Source organism: Triplophysa dalaica, chromosome 22, assembly GCF_015846415.1.
Source record: "Triplophysa dalaica isolate WHDGS20190420 chromosome 22, ASM1584641v1, whole genome shotgun sequence".
Classification (NCBI taxonomy): Eukaryota; Metazoa; Chordata; class Actinopteri; order Cypriniformes; family Nemacheilidae; genus Triplophysa; species Triplophysa dalaica.
This window is the reverse complement of record NC_079563.1, coordinates 19,035,368-19,061,331: the sequence shown is the minus strand read 5'-3', so window position 1 is coordinate 19,061,331 and position 25,964 is coordinate 19,035,368. Positions and strand designations below refer to the sequence as shown.

At 39.8% G+C, this 25,964-nt stretch overlaps 3 protein-coding genes across 6 annotated transcripts; 1 reads left to right on the top strand and 2 right to left on the bottom strand.

Annotated features, from left to right (window-relative positions):
• Nucleotides 1-348: 348 nt before the first annotated feature.
• Nucleotides 349-19,324, bottom strand: LOC130412050 (lysine-specific demethylase 2B). Of its 3 annotated transcripts, none has more exons than XM_056737153.1 (21): nucleotides 19,186-19,324; nucleotides 18,518-18,662; nucleotides 18,117-18,195; nucleotides 17,980-18,026; nucleotides 17,145-17,323; nucleotides 16,843-16,949; nucleotides 14,605-14,698; nucleotides 13,102-13,255; nucleotides 12,805-12,920; nucleotides 11,229-11,355; nucleotides 10,712-11,079; nucleotides 9,847-9,933; nucleotides 4,335-4,577; nucleotides 4,106-4,249; nucleotides 3,676-3,762; nucleotides 3,199-3,519; nucleotides 2,283-3,109; nucleotides 1,980-2,143; nucleotides 1,728-1,889; nucleotides 1,417-1,635; nucleotides 349-1,323 (listed from the first exon to the last, which is right to left on the bottom strand). In XM_056737153.1, exons 1-21 carry the CDS (start codon nucleotides 19,231-19,233, stop codon nucleotides 1,142-1,144), a joined length of 3,900 nt encoding a protein of 1,299 aa, XP_056593131.1. In that variant the 5' UTR covers nucleotides 19,234-19,324; the 3' UTR covers nucleotides 349-1,141. The 3 variants fall into 3 exon arrangements, with proteins under 3 accessions (XP_056593131.1, XP_056593132.1, XP_056593133.1); XM_056737154.1 differs by having other exon boundaries at nucleotides 3,676-3,759; XM_056737155.1 differs by lacking the exons at nucleotides 16,843-16,949; nucleotides 17,145-17,323; nucleotides 17,980-18,026; ... (1 more) ...; nucleotides 18,518-18,662; nucleotides 19,186-19,324 and adding an exon at nucleotides 16,313-16,415.
• On the top strand, nucleotides 19,260-22,857 carry orai1b (ORAI calcium release-activated calcium modulator 1b). Of its 2 annotated transcripts, none has more exons than XM_056737162.1 (2): nucleotides 19,260-19,382; nucleotides 21,166-22,857. In XM_056737162.1, exon 2 carries the CDS (start codon nucleotides 21,172-21,174, stop codon nucleotides 21,712-21,714), a length of 543 nt encoding a protein of 180 aa, XP_056593140.1. In that variant the 5' UTR covers nucleotides 19,260-19,382; nucleotides 21,166-21,171; the 3' UTR covers nucleotides 21,715-22,857. The 2 variants fall into 2 exon arrangements, with proteins under 2 accessions (XP_056593140.1, XP_056593139.1); XM_056737161.1 differs by lacking the exon at nucleotides 19,260-19,382 and adding an exon at nucleotides 20,330-20,656.
• morn3 (MORN repeat containing 3) lies at nucleotides 22,854-25,844 on the bottom strand. Its single transcript, XM_056737160.1, has 6 exons — nucleotides 25,619-25,844; nucleotides 25,078-25,223; nucleotides 24,656-24,813; nucleotides 24,200-24,359; nucleotides 23,344-23,528; nucleotides 22,854-23,099 (listed from the first exon to the last, which is right to left on the bottom strand). The coding sequence occupies exons 2-6, from the start codon at nucleotides 25,220-25,222 to the stop codon at nucleotides 23,028-23,030; spliced, it is 720 nt and encodes a 239-aa protein (XP_056593138.1). The 5' UTR covers nucleotide 25,223; nucleotides 25,619-25,844; the 3' UTR covers nucleotides 22,854-23,027.
• Between the last annotated feature and the right edge of the window lie 120 nt (nucleotides 25,845-25,964).

Genomic DNA, 25,964 nt, shown 5'->3' with positions numbered 1-25,964 from the left:
TCGTTTATGTTATCAAATAATGTCAATTTAAACGTAATACTTGTACACATTGCTGTTTGGACCAAACATTTACAAAGGTAAGTTATCATTGTACCGTGTGCAGCGATTCGGTTAAACGTCTTGATGCAGTGACGTAAAATAAGATGGCGGGAAATCGTAATTTATGTTAACGTATGGTTTTAAATATATCTTGCGTTTACTTTTCCTGACTACATGTTTCTATTTTGACCAATAAATGGTATTAAATTATCAAATAAAATTTTGGTTACTGTCGTAAAACCGGTTCATGTTTATGGGGTGCATTTGAAAACAAAGTTGAACAGTCATGATGTCATAAAACAAATCTCAAACGCTGGAAAAATATCAGAATTTATTAAGGTAAAACAGTGCAAATACGTTTTTCCCCAGATATATACAAAATGAAAGAAGCCAAATATAGATGTTTGAGCAAGAGAAAGTACCTGAAGACGACAAAAGAGGACATCAAAACTTAAATTAACATTACAAAAACATCTGCACAGTTACCAACTAGAATCGATATGAATCTTAACTTCCTACAGTGTAGAAAAAAATAGTCTTTGTACTTGGTGCTGACGTAATACTGTCAATAAATCTATATATGTGTATGAGTGCATTTAATACTGCACATAAAGAGTGAAATCCATTCTGATACAAAAATGAATACTGCATGATGCTTAACGTTTGCCTGGTAACAAAAAAGCACATGCATCAGTTTTCCTTTTCCAATAAAGAAAAAACAGTCAGCTTCGTCACTGCGATAGTGTGACTTTAAACCTTTTTTATATATTTTTTTGCGAAATATGGGTTAACATGACTTTCAGTGCCACTGTAATGTTGGCACACTCTTTTGGATGTGCCTTGTAAAGTCAACATAAATATAAAAGTGAAAGGCTGAAACGGCCAAATAAGATGAATACATTTCTGTGTCTGTGAACTCAAGCATCTGTGAGTTCATCCATTTGCTTGAAGTAAGTTTTTCTGAAGTAAGTCATTTTCACTTGTTGGTTTTCAGTTGAGTGTCTTGTTGCCTTCACACATCTCATGTGTAAAGTGTAGAAAATAAGGGGCAAAAATTGTTTGTTCCCTGGGTTCGTCAAGTTATTGTCAGTGTCTTTGTTGACTAGCTCAGTTTGCTCAGTAGTTTTTCCTCGATCAGTCCAAACTGCACGCTGACAGACATCTCCGCGATGAACTGCTCGCAACCCTCTTTGGCCACCTGTTTGCAGTCGCGCAGGTCGATGTGACAAATATTTCCACAACGTTTAAAGTATGTCAGCGATAGGTCTGTAACTCTGTTACAAACTGTTGAGAAAAGGGAAGAAGAATTTAGGTTAATATTCTGAATATGAGTCACCACCATTCTAACTTATAAGGAAGTTTTTATTTCTTGCGTACCTGACAGGTTGATGTGCGTGAGAGAGTCTCTGGTCGTGGTGCCAGCTGCCGTAAGGATGTTGACGCTCTGGTCAGTAATGTGATTACAGTAACTTAGGTCCAGTCGGGACAGTGAGGGCATGTGTCTTATGATTAGCTTAAGGGACGTGTCTGTGATGTCCAGACCAGCTAGACAGAGATCCTCCACGTTCCTCAGTTTACTCCTACTGTCCAGCTGACCTGAGAGACGAGAGTAGACATGACAGAAATGTTAAAGCATAGCATATAATCTAAACATGAAGTTACTTTCGACATACGCTATCATTTAGTACCTGGTCTGTTGTCTGTTGGAGTGGAAAGTAAGTCTTGTATCTGGTTGTCCTTCAGTCCCTCAACCCACTGCACATCTAGAGAACGTAGCAAAGGACAGCTGGATGTGCATAAAGCTGAAACGGCAGCCCACGAACACCCTGCCAGCAAAAGGACCCTCAGACCTGCCAGGAAACCAACACAAAAGAGTCACGTAGGAACCTAACATGAGAGACGAGATAAACACGAGACGGCCTGTTAAAAGTGATACAGACCAGGTAATCTGTTTATAAGCCAGCTGAGCTGTTTCTTGGAGATGTTGGTCCAGCTCAGGTCCAGAGAGACGGGCTGTCTGCGGATGATGCCGCTCAGCAGGAGGGGAGTGATAGACTTGCATCGGTTTAGATCGATCTTGGTCCACAGTCTTTTATCACAACACCTGAAATGGAAGTCAAAAGAATGAACCCTACTGAGGGTGGGGATCGTGTTCAGATTGTCACCACACTGGCCTGAGTTGCTGAAAAAAATCTGAGTTACTGAAAGTTGCTAAACTGGAAAGATGTAGTCATGTGACGTACCACCTGTTCCAGGTCTTGCAGACCTGCATGCAGACGCACAGGTCCCGGTGAATTAGGTGGCCGAACACCGCCATCCACACTTCCCGCTGCATGACATGGTTGTTTCCATCATCCAGAGGTAGCCGGTCAGGCGGGGGGCTGATCGGAGGGGGTCGAATCACGTGACGCTCCATCTGAACGCATTTTGGCGGAGAACAGCAAGGCGTCGGCCTAATGGCAGTTGTTGGCGTGGTCCTGGTCAAACTCACCGGGGATTTGTTTCGAGGGGATCTGTTACGTTCACGTTTAGGTGTCAGCCAGTCTCTCAGATGGGTTCTGCCATTATTTTGTGGCTTATAGTCCTCTCCATCGCTGCCCGGTTCCACCTTCATCGTCTGACCATTCTGATGGGCCAACCGGTCCTCTGTCTTTTGAATCTCTAGGTTGAGCTGTTTGCTCAGTTCCTTGCTCAGTTCTTTGTTGGGCAAGCGAGGCTTACGTCTGGGTTTTCGGTGACTCCTCACCTGCGCGTCACTGCCCAAATCGCTGCTGGGCCCCGCCCGTGGGGAACCGCCCTGCGATCGGTCACTGTCTCGTACAGCTGAAGTCCTGCGCAAATGGCTGGGAAGTTTCCCGTTTTCTGCTCCGCTACTCTTCTGATTCTTGGTCTCCTCTTCCTCCTCCCTTTCATCATCTCCGTCTTCCTCCTCGGAGGGCACGAATCTAAAGGGTCTCCTTTCCATTTCCTGTCTGTTAACCTCGTCACACTCCACGTCATCCTCTTTCTCTGTCTTGATTTGTCGCAGGAGCTTAGAGGTCACCAGAACATCTGGCCTTGAACTCTTCTTCTGTGGATTTAAAAGAGGGTCAAAATACATGCGTTGAAAAAATATGATTTGATCTCTTATCTGCTTTAACGTATTCATTGTCTCGCTACCTTTTTCTTGATATTTGTATCTGAATCTGAGTCCCTGTCAAACAGTTTCCTCTTCTTGCGTAGCGGGTTGTCCTCCGATTTGGTTTTCAGTGGACTTTCTGAAGGGGCATCTAAGGAGCGTTTCTTAAACATGCCCTCTGATTTGCAGGTCACGCTGTCCTCTCGTTCTGGCTTCTTTGTGGCAGGAGAAACTGTAGAGGTGTTCGACTCTGTGGACATGTTTGAGTCTGGCTCTTCCTTGATGTCACGGTTCATTCGCTGCTCTTTGAGAAGAGAGCCAGGAAGATTGGACGCAAACTTAAAACCTGGTCCTCGTTTTTGCTTTGTGGCCAAAAGGTGGGAAGTAAACAAGAAAACTTTTTATCAATCACCAACTCTTAATGAGTTTTAATTGTTATAAATGTTGGCATTATTTTAATCATAACATTACCGGCGTTTGCTTTTAGGTGTGTGGTTAGGTAAGAAAGTGATGCTTACTTTCCCTGTCTTTCCGGCATGATTGCATTTCGGACACTCCCAGCAATTTGGCAACTCATCATTCACAACACCGCCAGCGGCCATCTCCTGGACAAAGAAAATAATAAGTTTCAACCGAAGTTTCTGTCTAAAATTATGAAACAATACATTTATCCATCTAGCAAGGTATACATGTAGCTCACCCAAAATGTTTAATTCTGTCATCATTTACTCACGCTCATATCAATACAAACCTGTAACTCTTTATGTCTTCTGCAGAACACAGAAGAAGATTTTTTGAAGAATGTTGGTAATCAAACAACATTGACACCCATAGACTTCAATTATATGGACATAAACCCAGAAAAAACATTTTTCTAAATATTTTCTTGACAGATGTGGAAATAAATGATGGCAGAATTTAAATCATTTTAGCCTCTCAGAAACCCACCTTTAGACATGCTGGATGGATAATCTCATTGCAGATGGAGCATTCCATGAGCATCATGGTGTACTTTTCTTCCTCTTTCTCTACCGTATCTTCTTTCCCAATCTCACCGCACACCGAACACACTGCTGTGTGTGGCAGAATGGGCTGCAAAACACATAACAAAGCATTGATGAAAATTTCCAGACATACCCTTAAGGGCCACAACAAGTGAAGCTGAGCACTGACTCACCGCTATGCATTGTCTCTTGATGCAGGACTGCTTCATACGGCCTGGTCCTCCAAACTTCTTCATATCCTTGCAGAAGTGGCACTCCCCACACTCCTTGCGCGTACAGGCCTCGCACTTCCTGCAGCGCGTCCGCCTGCGTCGGGCATTAGATGCACTGCGACTGGACGAAAGCTTCACTCCACCACCTGGACCAGCGGATGGAGACGAGCCAATCTTGGATTTTGTTCGATTAAGCGGCCGTGGCTAAAATGCACAGAAGATAAGAATGTTGTTTGTCTTATTTATACAGGAGCCATCGAAAAAAAAAAAAAAAATGAATATGACGTATACATTAGGGCTTTTCACTCTGCGCTTAACCCCGGGTTATCTTCATTCTAAACCCTGCTTTAACCCTGGGTAAATTTACGTTTTACACTCGTATTTTGAAAAAGGGTTTTCCTGGATTTGACCCTGGACTAGCACCGCTTTTGCTGGGTTAAGGTCTTTGCACATACAGTCCGAAATTTTCGTATGCGTTTTTTCGTATTTTGTCAATTGAATTTGAATTGCCTCTCAAAAGGATTGCTACAAATGCAAAAAAAGGAAGAAAATCGAACCCAGTCCGAATTTTTTATGATGGACGAAATATCGGAGGCAGTGAGTAAATGTGATTGACACAACGTGGGGTAGGTTTTTTTTTAACATGCAGAAATTTCCGATGCAAATTTTAGACTCAATGTGCAGTGTGAAACGAAGCGGTGTTGAATGAAACGACCTGCAACACACACCCAATCCAAAACTGAACAGCGCTTACCTCATTTCTCAAGCTGTGTACAGTCACAGAAACTCCATGTGCTGTATAAACAGTCCTTGAGTTTTTTATTAATTTGAGTAAGTAACGTCTTAGGAGGCTTAAAACAGCCAAAAAGGATTTGCGAGGCGTCATTTTATTCTCGGGTGTGGAACAACAAGTTATTCGTTTATTTAAAGGGACCACACACTTTTTATTCAGTCAGTTTTACGCAGCATTATTTATTTAATCATAACTGTTCACTCCTCAACATGCAAATAAGAATGTTAACCCAAGGTTTAGTGATGTACAGTGTGAATTGTCAGGTTATGAATACCCAGGGCTATCTCTTAACCTCTGGTCAATTATAAGCAGTGTGAAACGTGAAACAGATAACCAAGGATTCTGTTTGCCTGGGGTTCAGAATAACCCACGGTTAACCATTTCAAGAGTGAAAAGCCCTTTTGTATCATCAGTATGTGTGCTCCGTGGGATCAAACCCATAACCTTATTTCAACCAATATTTCTCATATCTTTTTTCTTTCATACCTCTGTAGACCAGGCCATTCTGAAGGGTGGGTTTATATGGGTCGGTTTGATTTGTATGTGAACATATGCAACCAGTTTGTATGCCCCAGAGGCACTTTATAGACATTAGAAACATGGGAAAACATTTTTACTAGTCTGTAAAAGCTGATAAAATCAGCCCACAATGTCAGTCAAGTATGGTTGGGGACATTGTTCGCCATTATTCACTTTGTGTCCATGAAAGAACAATAAGTCAGGATACAGATGCAGGAACATGCATTAAACAAGCACATGCGTTTCATTCCTGAGTATTTCTGATAATATGAACTGCGTTTCCTTAGAAACACAAATATTTCACCACTAAACACTAAACTGTATTATGTAACAGAGGAGGGACGGGACTACAAACAGAATGAGTATCAATGTTTGTGCATTTGCCATTATATCTTTTTATCTTCCATTATTGGCTTGATTTCCTTTTTGATAGTGTTATATTTGGCCATTAGTCCAGATGGCAACGGTGCATTTACATTATGACTCATCAGTAAGTTCAAGACAAACACACACTTGCATAGACTTTTATAAGCCCAAGCAACAGCCAAGGGGAAGCCTCTACAAACATCAATAGTCCACATCCCCTGGGTTGCCAGCACATAGCTGATGAGGATTTGGTGTACACCCTTACACTCGCCCCCAGCGTCATGCCAGTCCCAGGCTTCCCTACCCTACGCAGGATGCCATGATGGGAAAGGGGTGATTTATGGGAATGGAGCCGGCCTCCACCCTCCTTATGAACCTCAAGTAAGGGAGAGGAAACACGAACAATCGCATTACCCGCAGGGGGGGGGGGCGAAATGCAACCTGACCTCCTCAATAGGTATGTTTCTTTGAAACAGCCTAAGTGGATTTCTCAGCCCCCGAGAGTTGAGATAAGCTGTTGAAACGGAGTCAAAAGTCTTGTTTGGACTGAGCTTTGAAGTTTATGCTTGTAGCAGAATTGATTTCTTTGTATTTGTCCATCATGCCGCCGGTTACGTTGCATTTTTGCTCAAACTGTCCACACATACAGTATGAGAAAGCAGAAACTGCTATTTCACAACGTATCAGATGTGATGTGTTATGAAACCAATTTGGGAGGAAAACAGAAGCGTAAACTCAAGCATGCGGTCAGCTGAGCTGGCAGAGAGAGATGGGAACTATGTGGCCACCAGTGAAAGATACTTCAGCTTTAGCATTCCAAACGAAACGTGTTCTCTTTTGCTAAGTGATGGAAATGTACTTATTTTGTCAGGTGAAGCAAGATGTTTCAGACATCTAGCATCTTTGACCCGTATTCAACACAAAAACCTGAAATGGTAGAATATCTGGTTGTGTCAGTGTCCAACAGGACCATCATCCAGAACAACCTGCACCCATGAGAAACACAATGAATACCAGCTCAGCACATTCTTACGTCATTCAACAAGTTTAGAACAGTGTACGTGCAATAAAGTAGATCAAGTAGCGGAATAAATACCTTAATCATCAATATGTTCAGAATAAACATAGAAAGAATGTTATTTATAGCAGACCAAAAGAGGAAGCTCATTGACAGTACAACCTTCAAACAACTGATTTAATCATTAGCGTGACACCACTTGTGATAAGAAAGGTCCACGTCAGCCTCAACAGTTAAAGGGGTTAGTTCACATAAATAAAAATCATCATTGATTCATCCCTATGTCATTCAAAACCTGTATATGACTCTTTCTTATATGAAACACAAAAGAAGATATTTTGAGAAATGGTTTTGTGTTGTTCATACAATGGAATGCCAGAGTTGTTTGGTTTCCAACATTCTTTAAAAAAACATATAAGTGTTCTGAAGAATAAAGAAAGTCAAACAGGTTTAGAATACCTGTGGGGTGGGGGGGGGTGGAGAGTAAATGATGAAATAATTTTAATTTTTTGATAAACTTAAAGACTATCAGGTTAATCTAATTGTCCAAATTGTTACGTACATTATGCATGTTTCTATAAAAAAACGGCCTCATCTCACACCCAGTGGCTGTGACAATAGCCAAGCAACCTTTAATTGGCAGGCGTGAAGATAGACTTGCTATTTAGCGCTAAACTCACAAAACTGGATGAGGCAGATTTCATCTAAAGAAATCCCTTTCACTGGCGAAAAAGACAACACACAACCAGAACACGTTCAAAGATTGTGGGCCAGTTTGTAACAGAACCACAATCCTGCTTAGTTATCTTAACAGTGCTGGAATGAGCAATACTGTACGTTCACTACTTGAATATAATGCAACTCAATGAGAGGATGGTGATATGAGATGACGTCTGTAGAGGTCAGCTCTCCCAGATATTCTGATCTAGTGTTTCAGTACACCGAGGATCAGAAGACTCCCTCGTTATGATGCTTCACTCCTGAACTAAACATGTTTACAATAGAAACATGTCTGGACTGTTTTTACTCACGTTGGCTCTTTTGTCCCGCCCCGCCCCCGTACGCTCATCTTGTAGGACCGGCTCAAAAGAGGCCCTTGTTGGGCTGTGGCCAGAACGGTTAAAAATATCTTGGAAATTGAGGAAGTCGAAAAACACAATGATCTATACAAATGTTCATCGGTAAACAAGCCGTGAAAGTAAACACTAAATGAAGTATTAAGTGTTTGCAGTAGGCGCGTTTACATGTTTACAAATGCCACAGTGATGTATATATCATCCAACGGCATTTTTCATTGGCACCCTGCATTCGGGCGTATTTCATCTGTATGTTTTGAATACGAGAGCGACACTTCCATGGGCAAAGCAGACGTATGCAAAGTCCTCAAAGATCTCACACACCTTTCAAACACGAAACATCAAAAACAGCTTGTTGTCAAAAGCACCTGTAGCAGCACGTCATACTAATATAGTTACTCCCATGTTAAAACAAGCACAGGTTTCCTTTCTTCGCTGGATTTCACTTTCATCTACAGCGTTTTGAAAGTACCTAAAACATTTTGTCATGTTACTTGATTTCGGTTTGAAAAACCTAAAACCATAAATAAGAACATTGTGTATGACTCGTCTAACAAACAAGCAGTTGTCAAGAAGAACTACATAAACATCAATATGAGCGAAGATAATGTTACATTATCACTCGAGTCATCTGATGGTATCACACTTTTCTGACAGCTCTGACTGTCTTCCTGATCACATGCTGTCTCTCTCACACACACACACACACACAAACACACATAACAATACAATAGCATGCTGAACGCACAGTGACTCTCCACATACTGCACTATCCCCTCGCCCCATGTGTCCTGCAACATTTTCTGACCTGTTCAGCCTCCGAGCTCTCGTAATCCTCCTCGTCAGTTATCAGCGACATGGTCATGGCTCTCAGAGTGTGCTCAGCGCTTTGCTAAACTGACATGGCTGCAGTTCCAGCTCGCTACTGGCTGAGACGGCACAACCCTCCCTTCTGTTTCTTAACCTCCCGGAGCACACAGGCTAGAGCAAGACAAGCTCATGAATATGGAACGGGGGCGGGTCGAAACTGAAGTGAGCCAATGGGAGAGCAACAAGCAGAACAAGATCATTTATATGCACCTTGGTCGCCAATAAGGAAACCAGAAGTGACGCATGTTTAAACAGGGTCATGGGATAAGGAAGACAGGCTAGTTGGGGCAGTGTAAGGACAGATGGTATTCCATCACAAAAGCCAAACACAATGAAGCAGAACATTCAGCAGCTGGGCCTTTAATGGTGGAGACAGTTTTAGTGCTTTGAAGAGGGGGTGTATAAAAGCAAACATCTAATAATACATCTAAAATAATCAAATGGGAAATAAAGTCCATAACCTGATTCATCATTCCACCGAACAGCTCATGCTAAGTTACTGAACGCGCCTTATTTACTACTAGCATCACGTCACTTTTCCTCAGAATCTCTCGACCTTTTGTTTCGTAGAAATTGGCACCAGTTCAAATCTTTGATCACACCAGGACATGAAGAGGGAGGAAAAGAATAAAGACAAGTCCGGACAGGATGAAATTGCAAGAAACCAAACAAACACTTTAGTTCAGTGTTGGCTTCGAGCATACCTGACGAGCAAGTTTGCATTATGTCAATCATATTAACGACCAAACAAACAAGCTTTAAGAAGCCGGTTGTCCCCCATGCTTACGTCTAGTAACATTAATTGTTTCTGCATGTAATAAACAATCTTACCTTGTCTGCGTCCTTCGGCCAACATACAATAGGACAACCAGTGATGGCCAGCTTTGGATTGTCATCAGCGTGCTCCTTCAAGACAACCTGTTCGTAAGAAAACGAAAGAATGAAAAGCAAAATAAAATAGGTCAGATGAGATAACTGAATACGTAGTCAGAAGTAGCAAGAACTGAGAAGTTTTGAAAGTGATATAGAAAATCAAGTTGATCATTATCATCACTATACTTACAATCAACATAAAATGTATTGTTAACTATTGTTTTTATTTATTTATTTAATCATTATATTGCTAGTAGTAATTTGCTACAATTGCTGATAAGAATGCTGATACTTCTGATATTAGAACAATACATACAAGTATGAGACAGAGTTTATTAAATATACAAAATATTTATTTATTAAACATTTTTATTTCCTTAACATTCATATTAAGCCAAGAAATAATAGACCTAGTTACAAAAAATGGCACGTGCACCACTGAGGTCTTGCACACACAGCTGCTCACACTGCAATGACGTAATTCTTGTCATGCACACCATGCGGTCATGCATTTGCGTTTCATTAAAAAACATAGCCTTGTCAGGCTACGGTGTAGGGTAAGCCTAGGGTATCCAGCTCTGCGTAAGGTACGCTAGAAAATAAACAGCACTTAAGTGATACAAAATGGCAATAGATAATGCATTGCACCTTGCTAGATTTGAACCTATAGACTTTCTGTTACAACCTATTCTTTTAACCACTGCATCCAAAAGGTGGTTTCATTGTTAGTTTCTGGCTAGATAAAAAAAAGGGGACTCCTGGATTTAGCAATAATGAAGTCAATTCTCGATACAGACGAGTGCCAAGTAGAAGAGAATCAAACCTTCACGTCATCCAGCAGCGCTTGTGGGTCGTCAATGCCTTCTGGAACACATTTCCTCGTCTCTGGTAGGGATTCCAGCTTCTCCACCAGCGCCTTGAGTCCGCTCAGCTCATAATCTGTTAAGTGAGTCCACTTTCCAGATTGCTCCATCACAGGTGATCCAGAAGGAGTCTTTGGACATTCTGAGAGGAGGGACTTTAGGCTGTCTTCAGAATCATTGGCCTGTGGGAGTTTAATGGTCTTGCAGGGAAGAGCTGTAGAGGGCCGAGTCGTCCCCTCTGTCTTCTCTAACTGGGTCTCACATGAGTCCTCTTCCGTGTCCATCCGGGTGTCTGAGATGGGGTGGTCCATTAGAAGCGTGGGTTCAGCTAGTTATAAAATATAAAGTGTAAAACAAAGAATGAAAACATGCTCGTTCACTCCTTCAATTCTCCAATTAGCATTAATGTATGTTCTCTATATATTGTGTCGAAATCAGATGCATTGTTTCCATCAGGTTAGGGTGCTTAAAGCTCACCCGTATGAAGAGACTCCCGACGAAGGTCCAGGCTAAGGTGCGAACGTCTGGTCAGGCAGTTCACGTACCTCTCCAGCACATACCAACACATCTCATAGAAGAAAGGGTAGCGAAATTTGGAGTGCACCTAAAATGCGTGTTCAAGGTAACGCTCAGGTTTGTTACCAAACAATGGTTATATAAAACCAACATAACATATTACAATATAAACCCACTCAACTCCACGAAATCTCTCCCAGAATGAGAAAATGACAACATGACTAAGATGCTTCTCATGCTCATAGCTTTCCGTTCTGGTTCCTCTCCTGGGAAGAAACTCACATTCTCAGAGTTATGGAGGCCTTCTGCTCTCTTTCCCTCGTGCCTTCTTCATCCAAGGCTAAATTTAGAGCACTGCAATAAAGCGCCCCCAGAACAACACGGCCGATACCACGATCTGTCTTTTTCTCTGCCTGCTGTCTAGCAAATATAAAAATAGCCGAGCCAACCAGCTCCAAGTTCTGCAGAACTCATCAAAGTGTCTTGCAGGTTCTGACAGCACTGAGAAAGTCTTTGCTTCAAATGTCAGGTGCTGTCCCCAACACTCCTTTTACCTGTCAGGAACCGGACCAATCAGAGGTCAGAGATCCTGCTTCCTGTTCAGTGCGACTCCGCTTCTCTCAAACACTCCTTGGGTTGGACTGACATTCAAAGACATGCTATTTTCATGACACTGTGTCTACACCCATCCGGTTTAGATGCGGTGTGAAGTTTAATGAAGAACATGTAAATTTCATGTTTCAAGATCCTCAAAGTTAATAAAGTAAAGAAATAAAAAATGACAATGCTTTTTCTTCATGAAATATTGCAGCATTTATTGTAAATAGTTTATAATTTTAGGTCATTCTCTTTATAAAATTCGTGTGCCTTCATAATCTTCAGTTAAAATGGAACAATGCACTTCCTTCCTTCAATGACCGTCCATCTCAAATGACGAACGTTAGACGGCTTGGGCGGAGCATCCGTTAACTCCTCCCCTTCAACTTCCAGTCTGCTGCCAGTTCCATTTCAAAATGCCAAGGCTGTTTTTATACATCCAATCAAATCGCAAAGACGAAAGCCACACCCACTATTTTTTCTCATTAGAAATTTCATTTCACTATGAAATGCCTCAAAATACGGAAGTAAAAACGATCGTAACTTCCGTTTCACAGGGACTTTAAGAATAAGCTGCCTGCACGCCTGGTTCCATCATTCCTTTGAGGTCTTTTAACTGATGATGTATTAAAATAATAAACCATGAAAGGATGTGCAAGATTTACCAAGTGTAAAAGGTCTCCCTTCTTTGTAATAAAGAGAACTATAATAAAAGCCCAAACTGTTTATCATTTTAATACATTATATTTCCTCTTGCCCCGTGGCAACAGTTTTTGCCATCAATCTCCAGGCTCAATGAAAATGACATTTCCGGTTCACTCAGGTCATGCGTAAAAAGCACTTATCCATGTTCGTTATTCCCTTCCAGCAGCAGCAAATTATAAAATACAAATCTTTCAATATCGCTAACAGATTTTAGACTTTTAAATAAATGCTTTACCTTTGTCCTGTTTTCAATTTCGTACACAGCAAGTTGCATGGGAATGTTAAAACTGTGCAGAATATTCCCACCAAACACCAAGGTGTCCTCTGGAGTGTACACAGCATGAATCCAACCTGCACGCACATACAAATACATGCAAACATTTGAAAACAAAGTGGTAAACAAAGACTTCTGTTTCATTATCCGAACCAATAAAAAAAAAAAACCCTATTGCAACAAATACAAGTGAATCAAAAACCAAAAGAATGAATTTCCAAAAGCAAAACTCTCTTAAGGACTACATCTGTGCTTTACCTGATGGGATAAAGAAGGTAAAGCCCTGTTGCAGCTCTATTCGCTGGCAGCCATCTGCACGGTCACCCAGGAAGATATCGCTCTGTTTACCAGACAGCACCCAGTCCTCGTAAAGAGACAGATTGTGTGGGCTCGGAGGAATCAGCCAGAATACCTGAACAAGAGAAAGGGGGACGCAGGTGTGATTCTAAACTGGGAAACGATTTTTCTTCTCTAAAAATAATATTTCGCCTTGCCACTATTAATATCGTAGGTGTAATTTATTTATCTCTCTGTTCAAGGGCAGCCAAATTTAGTGGGGTACAAAAGATAGATTTTTTCTTTAAACCCTGAAATAAGCACAAATTTGTGGAATGTTCCAAATTCGGAATCTTTGAAGATGCAGAAATATGCAGCCATTATACTAGTAACCTTAATAACCGCATTAACGCATCTACTGCACAGTAACTTCAATAACTGCACTAACTCATCTACTGCACTGTAACCTTAATAACCGCATTCACGCATCTACTGCACTGTAACTTCAATAACTGCATTAACGCATCTACTGCACCGTACCTTTAATAGCTAATGTCTGTAACTTATGCACACTCAAGTCACTTGCACTATTGTATAGTCTAATTGTTATCTGTTCATATCCACCTGTACATTAATGTTCACAGTATATAGCCTTCTGTTTATATTGTTCTAGTACATACCGACTGTCATATTTTCATAGTACATGCCCATTGTATAGTATTTTTCCTAATATTGTATTCTGTATTTATTCACACTGTATATCCTGCACTTGCTAATTGCACTTCTGGTTTGACCTAAACTACATTTCGTTACACTGTACTTGTATATGTGTAATGACAATAAAGTTGAATCTAATCTAATCTAGTGTTCATTATATGCCTAAAAATCTGTTCATATAAGCGGATACGATCGTAGTTTCAGTGCACGATTAAAACAGAAACTGATTTGTTTTGATTCCCCTTGTAAAATGAAACATAAGGAGAAACTCCTCTAACCGTTCCATCACTCTCTTAACTTGCACGTGCCGGTGCTCTTGTTTGACACTTCAATGCAGATATTATCTTCAGTTTACACAGAAACACAAGCAGCATTATAGCTGACGAAACAAACCCAGCAACAATAAAGAAGAGGGATGAGGATCATATTCAAAACCGTTTTAACAGATCGGAGAGAGAGAGACAATCCTACAAGATCAGAGAGAGTCAAACCCACAGCCAGGGAAAATATGTGAATAGTGACAGAAAACAAGTGTATGTTAAAGAGAAACATGCTTTATTTTTTATTTGATTTGATTATCATTCCAGTTGCATGTTAGTATTACTTTCTAGTGGTTGTTGCGTCATTTTGGGACGACACCTTTGGTGCAAATTCTATGCACCGAAAGTTAATTATTAGGCTTTGTGATTTGTCTAAATATTTGAGCGATGGTGATAGTGATGTTTGACTTAAAATGCATCACTAACTACATAAGAAGATAAGACTTGCCTTCTTTCCTTTAAAGACATGATACCATACTGATGTGCCACCGAAGTCTATGTGGAAGTCAGTGAAACAGCCTTTAACACTCATCAGACAGTACCTACAGAAAGAGACACAAAGAGTACAAGATTCATTTCTCAAAACCTGCATAAACAGAGAAAATTGGATAAACGTGGTCCTTTACGTTCAGAAAAAACATATCTGTGGATTAACCACATCATGGGAATTTTCTGCTCCCCAGAATTAATATTTCCTTCAAAACCACAAACATTGGAATTTCCCCTTATCAATCAACCTGCATTATCAGGAGAATATTCTGCCTTCAAAACTAAGAAAATGTTTTAGTTTTGTGTTCATCATTCATTTCTCTTGTGTGGACAGAACGCAGCTAAGGCCGTCTCAGCACCAGGACAGGCATGGAAGCTATTTGCGGCTCACGCATTTGTCATCCGCAGCATTTAGAAAGGAGTGAAATTAATCAAACCTCCAGAAAGCCTCGCTGTCTGGTTAAAGTTGTCCCACTGTGCCAGAAGAGGAAGAGAGCGAAGGAATCAGTTTGCTCTAATGAGCCAAAGGCATCAGTCACCACAAGCGTTCTTCTTTTGAGAAATCCACTCAAAACTATTAGACATCAATCTGACGAAATGAACCCAGATGGCTTGAAAAATGACACTTCTAAATTCAGAGTCAGACCAGGAACTCAAGATGATGTCTTGTAGGCAGATATGTGACTGACAGTCAAAGGGGATGTGCAACAGTGTTTCATGCATTCTGACTTCTTTACAATGTAGATGGCGCGGTCCCAGCGCTAAAAGATGCCGGACATGAACCACACACGCCAAGTCAAATTAAGTCATGTCTGTGTTTTTTTGTCAATGGGTGCACATGTTCTTTATGCTGTCATTCACAATTACATTATACATAAGACAATCAGCAAATCCCAATGAGCTTTGGATCCAGAACAGAAATAAGTGGAAGATGAACAGCCTAACAATTTATTGTGAAAGATGAACTTTCCTACATACTGTGTTCAGAAATTCTACACTGAATGTAATCATCACAAGTGTAAACATGGGAAACTGAATCCACAGAGACTGTAAATGGAGCACTCAGATGACAAGTTATAAATAAGCATTGGCTACATCATACCTTGATGTAAAGACATCCCATCTCTGCACAGATCAATGAAAAAAAAAAAAACTAAACTGTCAAAGCAAATACTAATAAAAACACTGCTATAATATTAAAAAATATCAATATTTTAATTGAACTTGTTATTTAACAAAAAATTACATTTAAAGGGCCAGCAGCGGATTTTGATCTGTAATTCACTGGTGTTCTCACTCCAGTCTTTATCCTACTTTTTGTGCAATGTTGTTTATCTGACATCCGAAGGATAGTAAAGCTTTTCATTCTGTTCTAAACCTGTATATGTCACACACTGAAAACTGAATTCAAGTAGAAGAAAGGCATTTAGAAATCCTCTTATATAAAAAACACACATCCCAAAGTTGCAACCGCCAAAGCCCGTAAATCCCACAGGGGCATGTCGCACCAAAGCAGCCAAAACAAACCTATAACCTTGATATTCGCAAACATGCTGAGTGGACTAAAAACCAAAGACTCCGCTTGTTCACAAAAATAATAGCAGAGAAAGTTAACCAAACTCTATCTTAAGGACCGTATAATTTTCTGTGAAATAGAGACGACATACCCGACAGCTTTTCATCCCCATTTGAGCCACTGCGCCCCGCTTCTGTCATCTGCCTAAGTAACCCTGACGCAAAAATAACTGTACTGACATATAGCTCTGAATTCTTCTGTTATAGAGAGCTCCATGAACACAGAGTAGGGAGGAGTTAGATAATGAGGAGAGAAAGTGAGATACACACAGAGAGAAAGTGAGAGAGTAAGCCTTTCTGTGCAGGAAACACTCAATATTCTGATTGGCTGAAGAGGATTCATAGAGATACTGCAGCAGGCTGTGAAGACCCGCCCCTTTTCCGCATTAGACATCTGCTGCCTAGCAACCTGCTAGAGTCACAGCCAGCTGCGGGCAAAGAAATGCACAGCGTGCGCTTGGGAGTGAAGCAAGGGACTGTGGGAAATAATCAAACCGTGTCTGTGATTTTTAGGTCAGCGGGTAGAAAATTGCACAATGTTGTGTTTTAAGAAATGTGAGCTAGTAATGTTAAATGATTCCCACTGCTAGGACGTCCTGTAAAATATTACACAAAATATTACCTCTGAACTTTGGGATATTTCATCTCAGACATGACATTTGTGGCTTCTGTTTGTCTATGCTTAAGGTGCCGCGGCCACATGTTGTCAACCCAGTCCACCAGATCCACCTGAACACAAACAGAAATCACATGTACCCAAAGTGATAGACGTCCCACAAGAGACCCTCGACTAAGTTTGACAGTTTGGGGATCATTTCTGTACAATCGCATTTAAAACATCATACACAAAGCGAAAGCCATTAATAGGAAACGTGCAGCTGTTAAATCTACTCGGCTCAGTTTGTGAATGTGCTGGTTTCTTACCACCGTGGGTCTCTTGATCAGATTCTCCAGTTTGGTGTGACTAAACTCCAGGCTGATAACATTAAACAGCTTGTCACGTTCCCCCTCAGGCGTCTCATAGTAACGGACAAACTGAGCCATGCTCATCTCAGAACCTTTCTGCGTGCTAACATCCATCACATCGACAGCACGGCGACTGCCTGAAGGTCCATGGAGAAACACAATATTAAGAAGGATTTTTTTAATGTGTCATTACTCTAATATTGAAAAAGCAGCATCAATCCCTGATTGGCACGAAAGACAAACTTTTATGGCCTGTGTTTATTTGTAATTGCATAGTATCACCACCAGATGTCGATGTGGAAAAAGAAACACTCCAAAATCCAGTTCTTGTTTCTAAGCAGCTGATGTCTATTTGTCTTTTTAAAATAGTGTCAATATTGCCATCATTTCAAATTAACTCGTGCCATAACTAAGTAAACTGTATTACACCCTCATCCCTAACAATCTGTAAAAAACAAAAGATGGACTGAAATTGCTGAAATATATCAACACTAAAATTGCTAAGCTTGAGCTAAGTAAATGCAGTGTGCTTCTAAAGCATGCACAATAAGTATTCAAAACCATGGAGCTATATCAGATACATATTTTAAAGTTCACAGGATAATCTGCAGAACTTTGTAAAGTTTGTGCACAATGAACACTGCATGTAATATTCTCAAACAGTTCACCATTTGTCATTTATTTTATAGTGTACGTACATAAAAAGACAACAAAATAACAAAAACAGATCATATAGACATAAACATAAAAAACAATCATTTTATTTTATTTATAAATGTAAACGTGCACTTACCAATCAAACCCTTGATCTCACTTACAGTAAATTCAGGATCCGGCATTCTGCATCAGATTAAGCGATTCAGAATATAAATACAATTTAAGGCAGATCTATGTGAAACAAACAAGTAGACATTTTCCATGTTATCTCACCTAATTCCTAGTCCATCTTTGGCCTTAAATATGAGAGGGGTTCTGAGTGCCTCCCTTTGAACATATTCAAAGGTGAAATCTAGAAATAGAATAAAGAAAGAGTGGCTTTAAAACATTGCGTTTTAGAAACATCATTGTCCATATTGTTAAATAACTGTAAAGTCTTAAAAACAATGAATTATTTACTGTTATGTAATTCTATACGTGCAAACGACACCGATTTACGGTTTACCGTATTCTTGTAGCTTACAATGACATTTACACAGTAGCCTCTCTAAAAGAGTGTACAATGACACATCTTCATGCAAGAAATAGCAAAAAGTAATTCTTAAAAAAACTAACTATTCATGCAGTATGCCATAAGAAATAACACACAGATGGGCTCGTAGTAGAACAAATACCTTTTCCGTCCATATGCTGAACCAAATCGCTGTTGTATAAATGGCTCTCAAGTTTATCTTCCACGTTGAAGCCTCTGATGTTCGCGATCTCTTCAACGTCTGATAAATCGTCGTTTTCATCGTACATCCTCCTGCATATTGAGCGCTGGAGGCGATGAAACAAACATGCTCGTGTTATGTAGATAACGTCGCATCTTTTGCGCGCTGATATAACACTTGCCTCATTTGCACAAATGCGATAACAATACGCACAGCCTCCGTTATTAACACTCGGATTTTAATTGTAGGCCTTAATCTTGCACAGCGTAGTTGTTTTATTATTAATACATGTCAAATAACTGCGAACTGAGTCAAACTCAATAATGCACATTAGATGTGAGTGCCATGGGGCAACAATGTGCTCCGTTTCGCAGGGTTACATTGTCACGAGCGCCCGTGCGTGGAACATCTTGCTCTCTTAATTGTAATATGAAACATGTGTCCTGATCTTGTTTATCATTACAACACCGAGTGCACTTAACCTATCGATGAAACATATGCTTCTCTACACACACGTTTAGCTATGCACCAGCCCCGCAGCGATGCGATTCAGGCCACTAAACACAATACACATTGATCAAAGTCTCGATATTAAACGAGTCTTTGAGAGGACGGGTTTAACTACACACCAGTTTGCGTCCGGATTCCGCACACGCCTCCATTTCGTCCGTTTTCATTCTCTCAGCGCTTTATCTGGACCATATTCAACGCCCAAAGTTGTGCACACTTTGATTGCTTGTATTGAAAACTAAGTAGGAACCATTTTTGTGTAGTGCATCGTGACGTCACGGTCAACAGAATCAAAACATTGCGGGAACGTCACGCGGTACGCCTTTATCAGGGTTAAGAGCAATTATGCATGTTTTCTAAGTACGTTATGTGGGAGTCAATGGTGTTTATATAACCACGAGATGGAGGGTGGAAGTAGTTTAAGGGCAGACATTATTGCCGTTTCTTTCTCCTGTTTGGCACGCGCGATTCCGCACGCACGCGCTGCAGCTACTGTTATGTGCGCTGACTTTGTGAATGCAATGCGTGTTTGCTTTCTCGAGTTTTTCAAAAGAACTCTTGGTCCTGATGCTACACTTCCACGGTCGTGTCGCAAAATGGACGTCCAGGAAGCACGCGTGTGTATCATCCACACAAAATGATCGAGTCACGTAGGCTGCACTACTTAACTTCTTCAAATTTGAAAGAAAAAAAACACACAAAATGATGCCTCCCTAAAGCTGCAGTACCCTGCTGAAAACGCTCAACTTAATTCTAATGGTTACAAATATTATTATAAACTATATCTAGCTCAATTCAACTATTACAAAATTAAAACCTTATTCCAGTTTAATTTAATAGTGTTCTGTTGGTTTCCGTCCACCAGATGCACCCAGAACATCACCAGTAGACACCTAGCGACCAGTTGGTTTCCATTAAAACCCCTTTATAACTAATACATTTATTTTAAAAAAAAATGAGACATTTATATTGTTTTTATTAAACAGCACATTCTAACAACTCCAATATGTCGTGCACCTGTTTGAGATCATGGTTTTAAAATCAGCTTTTATGTCTTACAAATAGGTGATAAACAACCATGGACGCAAATAAAGTACATTAGCTTACGTTTTGTGCAGAACAGTTTAGGATAAACAACTTTAGTTTAAAGAATGTTACTTTAAACATAATCAATAGCGTTAAATAAATAAATACAAATGCTTTCCTATTTAAGTTTAAATATAATTGATTATTTTTGTTTACAAGCATTGTTTAAATAAATGGGTCACTCAGCCTATAAAAGCCAAAAATCAGTGTTGTGCTGTCGCAGAGACTTGTGGGTAATGCATGCACGATGCATCCAGTTTCTCTTGGTCAACCCAGCTGACTGGATCCTCGGCGTCATTCACCCGAGCAATGCCGCATTTCGGCTTAACTCGTGAATGAATGTTAACGCGATATCTTTGTCAGCTTCTTTGAACCTTTCGTCGGATTATCATGAGTCGAAGCGAGCATTCGTTACAGGCGCTGTCGTGGAGAAAGCTTTACTTAAGCAGAGCCAAACTCAAAGCGTCCAGTCGCACGTCGGCTCTTTTATCAGGCTTCGCAATGGTGAGTTCCCACTTACCAACTCTTGTTAATGTGCTGTTTCTGATGCCCGATTTACAACACGTCGAGTACGCGGAGTTTGAAAGCGCGTGGATGTGCAAAAATAACGTTGGGCGAACGCTTTTTGGTTTGATTTGCTTCAAACGGCAAGTTCTTAGCGCTCGCGCACGAGCGCGCAAACTGACATCCGCAGTTGTTTGCTTACTGCTAATGCTCAGTTGCTCTCTCACTTGGCAATGTTTTGAAATAAATGAGTGTCACGAGACGAACCGGATGTCACACGGATACATTAACATTTCACTACTTCAACAGTACACTCTGAATTAGAGAATCAAGGTTTAGTTTACGATGTTTTGCAATGCCGCACACTACTTGTAGTATATACAGTATAGTTGTGTTTCATAGTAAAACATGAACAATATATTTAATTCACAACAGGAGCCCTTATTTGTAACTTGTGATAATTAAGTAGCCTAACAGATTAAGTTTAACCTTTTCTTCTTGTGTAACAGGTGGCCATGGTAGAAGTACAGCTTGATAGCAATCACGACTATCCTCCAGGACTGCTCATTGCTTTTAGCGCCTGCACCACTGTGTTGGTTGCCGTCCACTTGTTCGCCCTCATGGTGAGCACCTGCATCCTACCCAACATCGAAGCGGTCAGCAACGTGCACAACCTCAACTCTGTGAAGGAATCACCTCACGAGCGAATGCATCGCCACATTGAGCTGGCCTGGGCATTCTCCACCGTCATTGGAACGCTGCTCTTCCTGGCTGAAGTGGTCTTGCTGTGCTGGGTGAAATTTTTACCCATAAAGCCTAAAAACCAGAAAAATGGCACGGTCTCTGCCGGAGTGGCTGCTGCGATAACGTCTACCTCTATCATGGTGCCTTTCGGCTTGGTTTTTATCCTCTTTGCTGTGCATTTCTATCGCTCTCTGGTCAGCCACAAGACTGACAGGCAGTTTCGGGAGCTGGAGGAATTGGAGGACTTGCAAAATGAACTGGACCATAGAGGAGAGGCAGCTACCTTACAATCTCAAAGGCCTCTTTACCCTTAATTTTGAGTTTGTGGAAGAGTTGATATGTAAAGTTCTGTGTCTGTCATAACTTGTGTTCTTAACCGTAGTTTCGATCTATTTGTTGCATGTTGACACCAAAGTGTCCAGTTTTATATGCGTTCTGCATTTGTGTACTGTTTTGCTAGTTTGGAAAAACATTTATTTGAGCTTACTGTGAATGCATGCATTGCATGTTCATTATATTTGTGTAGTGCTTTCTATTGTATTCATCCTTTTTACATCTACTTAGTTCTTTATTTTCAGTATGGCAGCTTTGCCGACTTTGTTTACCCAGCAAGAGTCTTAAGTGAAATGTTACATTTTTGAACCTCTAGTGTCATCACAAGGAATTGCAGAAAAATCATAGCTGTTTTCAAACTTAAGTTTTCCAAACCCAACCTCAAACGTGCCATTGGTTAAAATAGTGTTCAACCCTAACCATTATTTGACAAAAGAGGTTTTTTTAACAAAACGATGATATGGTTTACATTTTAAAGTGAGTAATTATGTATGCTGGACACCCAAAGACTACAAAACATTTATTTTATTAATGTACATGGAACACTTTTATGTCTGTTTGCTATGACATGGCTAAATCAAAACCAATAACTTGGAATCTCCATCAATTAATTGATAACATTTTCAATTTTAAAATGTGCTCCTGCCATATTAATAGAAATGAAGGCACTTTATACAACAGCATCATGGTTTTATGTCCTTTTTTGTAGGAATTCATTGTCCTATTAAATGGACCTTTGATCATTTTCAAATTTGGAAGCAAGCACTTATTGCTGTCAGAGTTGGCAGGATTGTATGATTATATTAGCAGTCACTTTTTAACAAAGTGTTTGACTATCTCTGGAGTGTTAACCATGTAGTTACGTCAGCAGATCTCGATAAAGCGATTCAAGTGGTAAAGTATGATTTCCAGAGATCAAAAAATATACAAAAGTTGCCCTTTAACGATCTTGTTCAATATTGCAAAGTACAGTTCAATGAAATTAAAAAAATATGACATTGTAAGTCATGTTGAATGTTTGGAAATGTATAATTCTCACATGAACTGTTATCACTGCAAACATTGCAGGGATTTGATCACTGTCTATTGATATATTTTTAAATAAAGTCTTAAATAAAACTACATTTTACACCTGTTTGTTTTTTAATTCATCCATTGAGGATTTGTGCATTTGACATCATGTACCAACATGTGTAACACATTTTAATACAGAGACAGGTTCATAAAAATATTTCCATACTCCACTGCACGGCCATCTTGAGTTCAAGAGACACAATACTGTACTGTCAGGATGCTATTGTTGATTTTTCTCAATCAAATATGATTGTGCTTCCATCAATACAGACCGTGGATCCAGTAAGCAAACCTTAGCGAAATGTAAAACGAGATATTAAGAAAGTATTCCAGCATTCAATAGATCAAAAACAATAAACGATCTAAAGCCATGCAAAGCCATCTATATGTAGCCAAACAACGGATTCATATTTTGTGCTGTTGGCTTTAACAAGAGTCAAAAACAAATAAACGATGCATTTGCATTTCGTGCTACTGTTAAAATGGAAATCAGATAATGCAAATTGAAAAGCGAGTTACGTACGCAAAACATTTACCTCAGGAATTGGATAGATAGTGGGACTGGGTGCTGCTTCTCTCTCAGAATCAGACAGTGTTCCACACTTGGCAACACCATCGACCCAGAGGCCTTCATACAACTGACCTCTGTCCAGAAAGAGGAACTTGCCACGGCCATTCTTCTTTCCGTCCCGCCACGTGCCCACGTAGCGGTTTCCATTTGCTTCACCAAAAAAGGTAAAAACTCAAAAGTATTTCTCACAGCCACAGACAATTATGTCCGGTGTCACAGACAAGGCTTAGCTTAAGCTAGGAATAGGCATTAGATAAACTAGGACATTTAAATTTAAATTATATAAACTTTTATAAAAATGTCTTAGAAATACATGACTGGTTTGCATCTTGAGGACAAACAATTGCACTGACATATTTTAACGTATATTAGTAAAAACTGGTTTCACTTTGGACAGCTCAGTTTTTTATTTTAGACTGGGACTATGAAACTTGGCCTTAGTGTTTTATTGTGTAAATCAGATTTCCAGATGTTTGGTTTATATTTAATCCAAGAATCAAAATGATTTGAAGGTAAATTGTGCTTTTTTTAGATTAATTTTTTCTTTGCATGTTGTAGCTTTGTTATGGCACATTTTCATTACTGTAAAGCTCAAATGAAATATAATGATAGTTCACCCAAAACATGTTTTGTGTACATACTATGGAAGTTCCCCAAAATGTCTTGGTTTTCTGCAGATTTGACATGAAATGAGGGTGAGTAAATCATGTTTGGGTGAACTATAACTTGAGTAGTTATTGACATATTAATAATGTACTTATATTGTAAACATACTGTAGTACAAAAATTGTATTATTTTTTGTGCATCACTCGGTCCTTACCCAGAAACAGCACACCCTGTCCATGATGCTTATCCTCAAGCCACTGGCCTTCATACACATCACCGTTTTCATACTCCATTCTTCCCCATCCAGCTCTATGATCTTTACTCCAATGACCCTCATAAAAACCAGATGGACTGTAGAAATACGTCCCAGCACCCTTTCAATAAACAAGATTGATTTTACATTAATTAAAACTATTTGTAGAATATGAAGAGTTTGGTTCCAAAATGAGATAACTCAACAAAAATAAAATATATTTTTTTATTGTGCATTCCAATTAATATCAAAGTGCAGTTGGTTTGTTTTGATTTACACCATAATAAAAAATACAGCAAACTAACACAATAAAAAACGTGATAACATATTTAAAACGGAGTTATCTCATTTTGGAACCAAACTCTTCATATATGGTCCACATAATCTTTTATTTTAGTAAGACTAGTTTAAACTGACCTCTTTCTTGTCATTCTTCCAATACCCTGCATATACCCTCACATATTCTTTCTTCTCGTGGTCAAATTTGGCAAGCAGTCCAAATCCGTTTCGCTTTCCACAACTCCAGTCCCCATCAAAGATGATTCCTGCTTGCTTCCAAACCTGCATTCCTTTTCCTTATCAGAGTAAGAGCTATGTTTAAGAACATTTTGTTAATGGACGACATTGAAAAAGTCTGGCTTTGATAAGCCATAAGTCTGAAGCGTTACCTTCAAAAACTAAACGTAACTCACTCAAGGATCTAAATATGAGTAAATGGGTTAAAGGCGTGTCCATTCAAACTGCAAGAAGCAAAGCAACACTTCAGCGGTTCTATTGTTTACCAGCCTGATCTGAAAGGGCTTCAAAGTTTTAAATGTGTTCATTTTTAAAAGTATTACCATGTTTTTTATTGTCCCACCACTCGCCTCTGTACTGATCTCCGTTGACCGAATAGATGGTGTGGTGCAGTCCACATTTCTGGGCTTTTTTGTCCCATACTTTCATAAGGGGTGCAGTGGTCTGTTGTGTCTTTAAAAAAGGCATGCTGCACAAGAAAAGAGAAAGATATGGCATAATGCACATCACAGACAGCTGAAATACACCAGCTTCACTGAGCAAAACGTAGCATGGTATTACCATGGTATATAGGATATATAAATAAATAAAATGTATTTAATCATGGCAGTACCACGGTCAAAACAATGACATGCTGTTTAAGTCAAAATCTGCTTTATTTTCAATTCTGCCACATGTACAGTACATACATATGAAGGATTGAAATGACGTTACTCTCAGAAAAACTTTTATAAGCAGGGATATTTAAAATAAGGAAATGAAGATGGGTAATGGCAGATACAGTGCATGCAATAAACAAAATGTAAATACAATAGCAGATACATTTAAATATTTTAATTTAGATTTAGAAAAGTTATATCATACCTGTGACGTTTTCAACTGTCCAGACCACTAAACTTGAAGTTTAACTCACGCTTAATGGAAAAGTGATTTAATACTAAAATATCTACAATTACATAAATAAACACTAAATTTAAGAAATAAATACTAACATTTTAGTATTTAAACATAAAAAACTTTAACTTGTTTAGACGTGTCGTGAGACTTCGTGTACGGTAACCTGGCGACAAGCCTCGACCAATCGAATCAACGGTTGCTGGCGCTCCCGTTCGCTACGCGGCGATGTTGTCCTAGAAATCTCCTGCTCGATCCTGATTGGCCGACGGCGAAGAAGCGGAGGTGATTGAAATAGCTGCAGCGCCCATTAGCG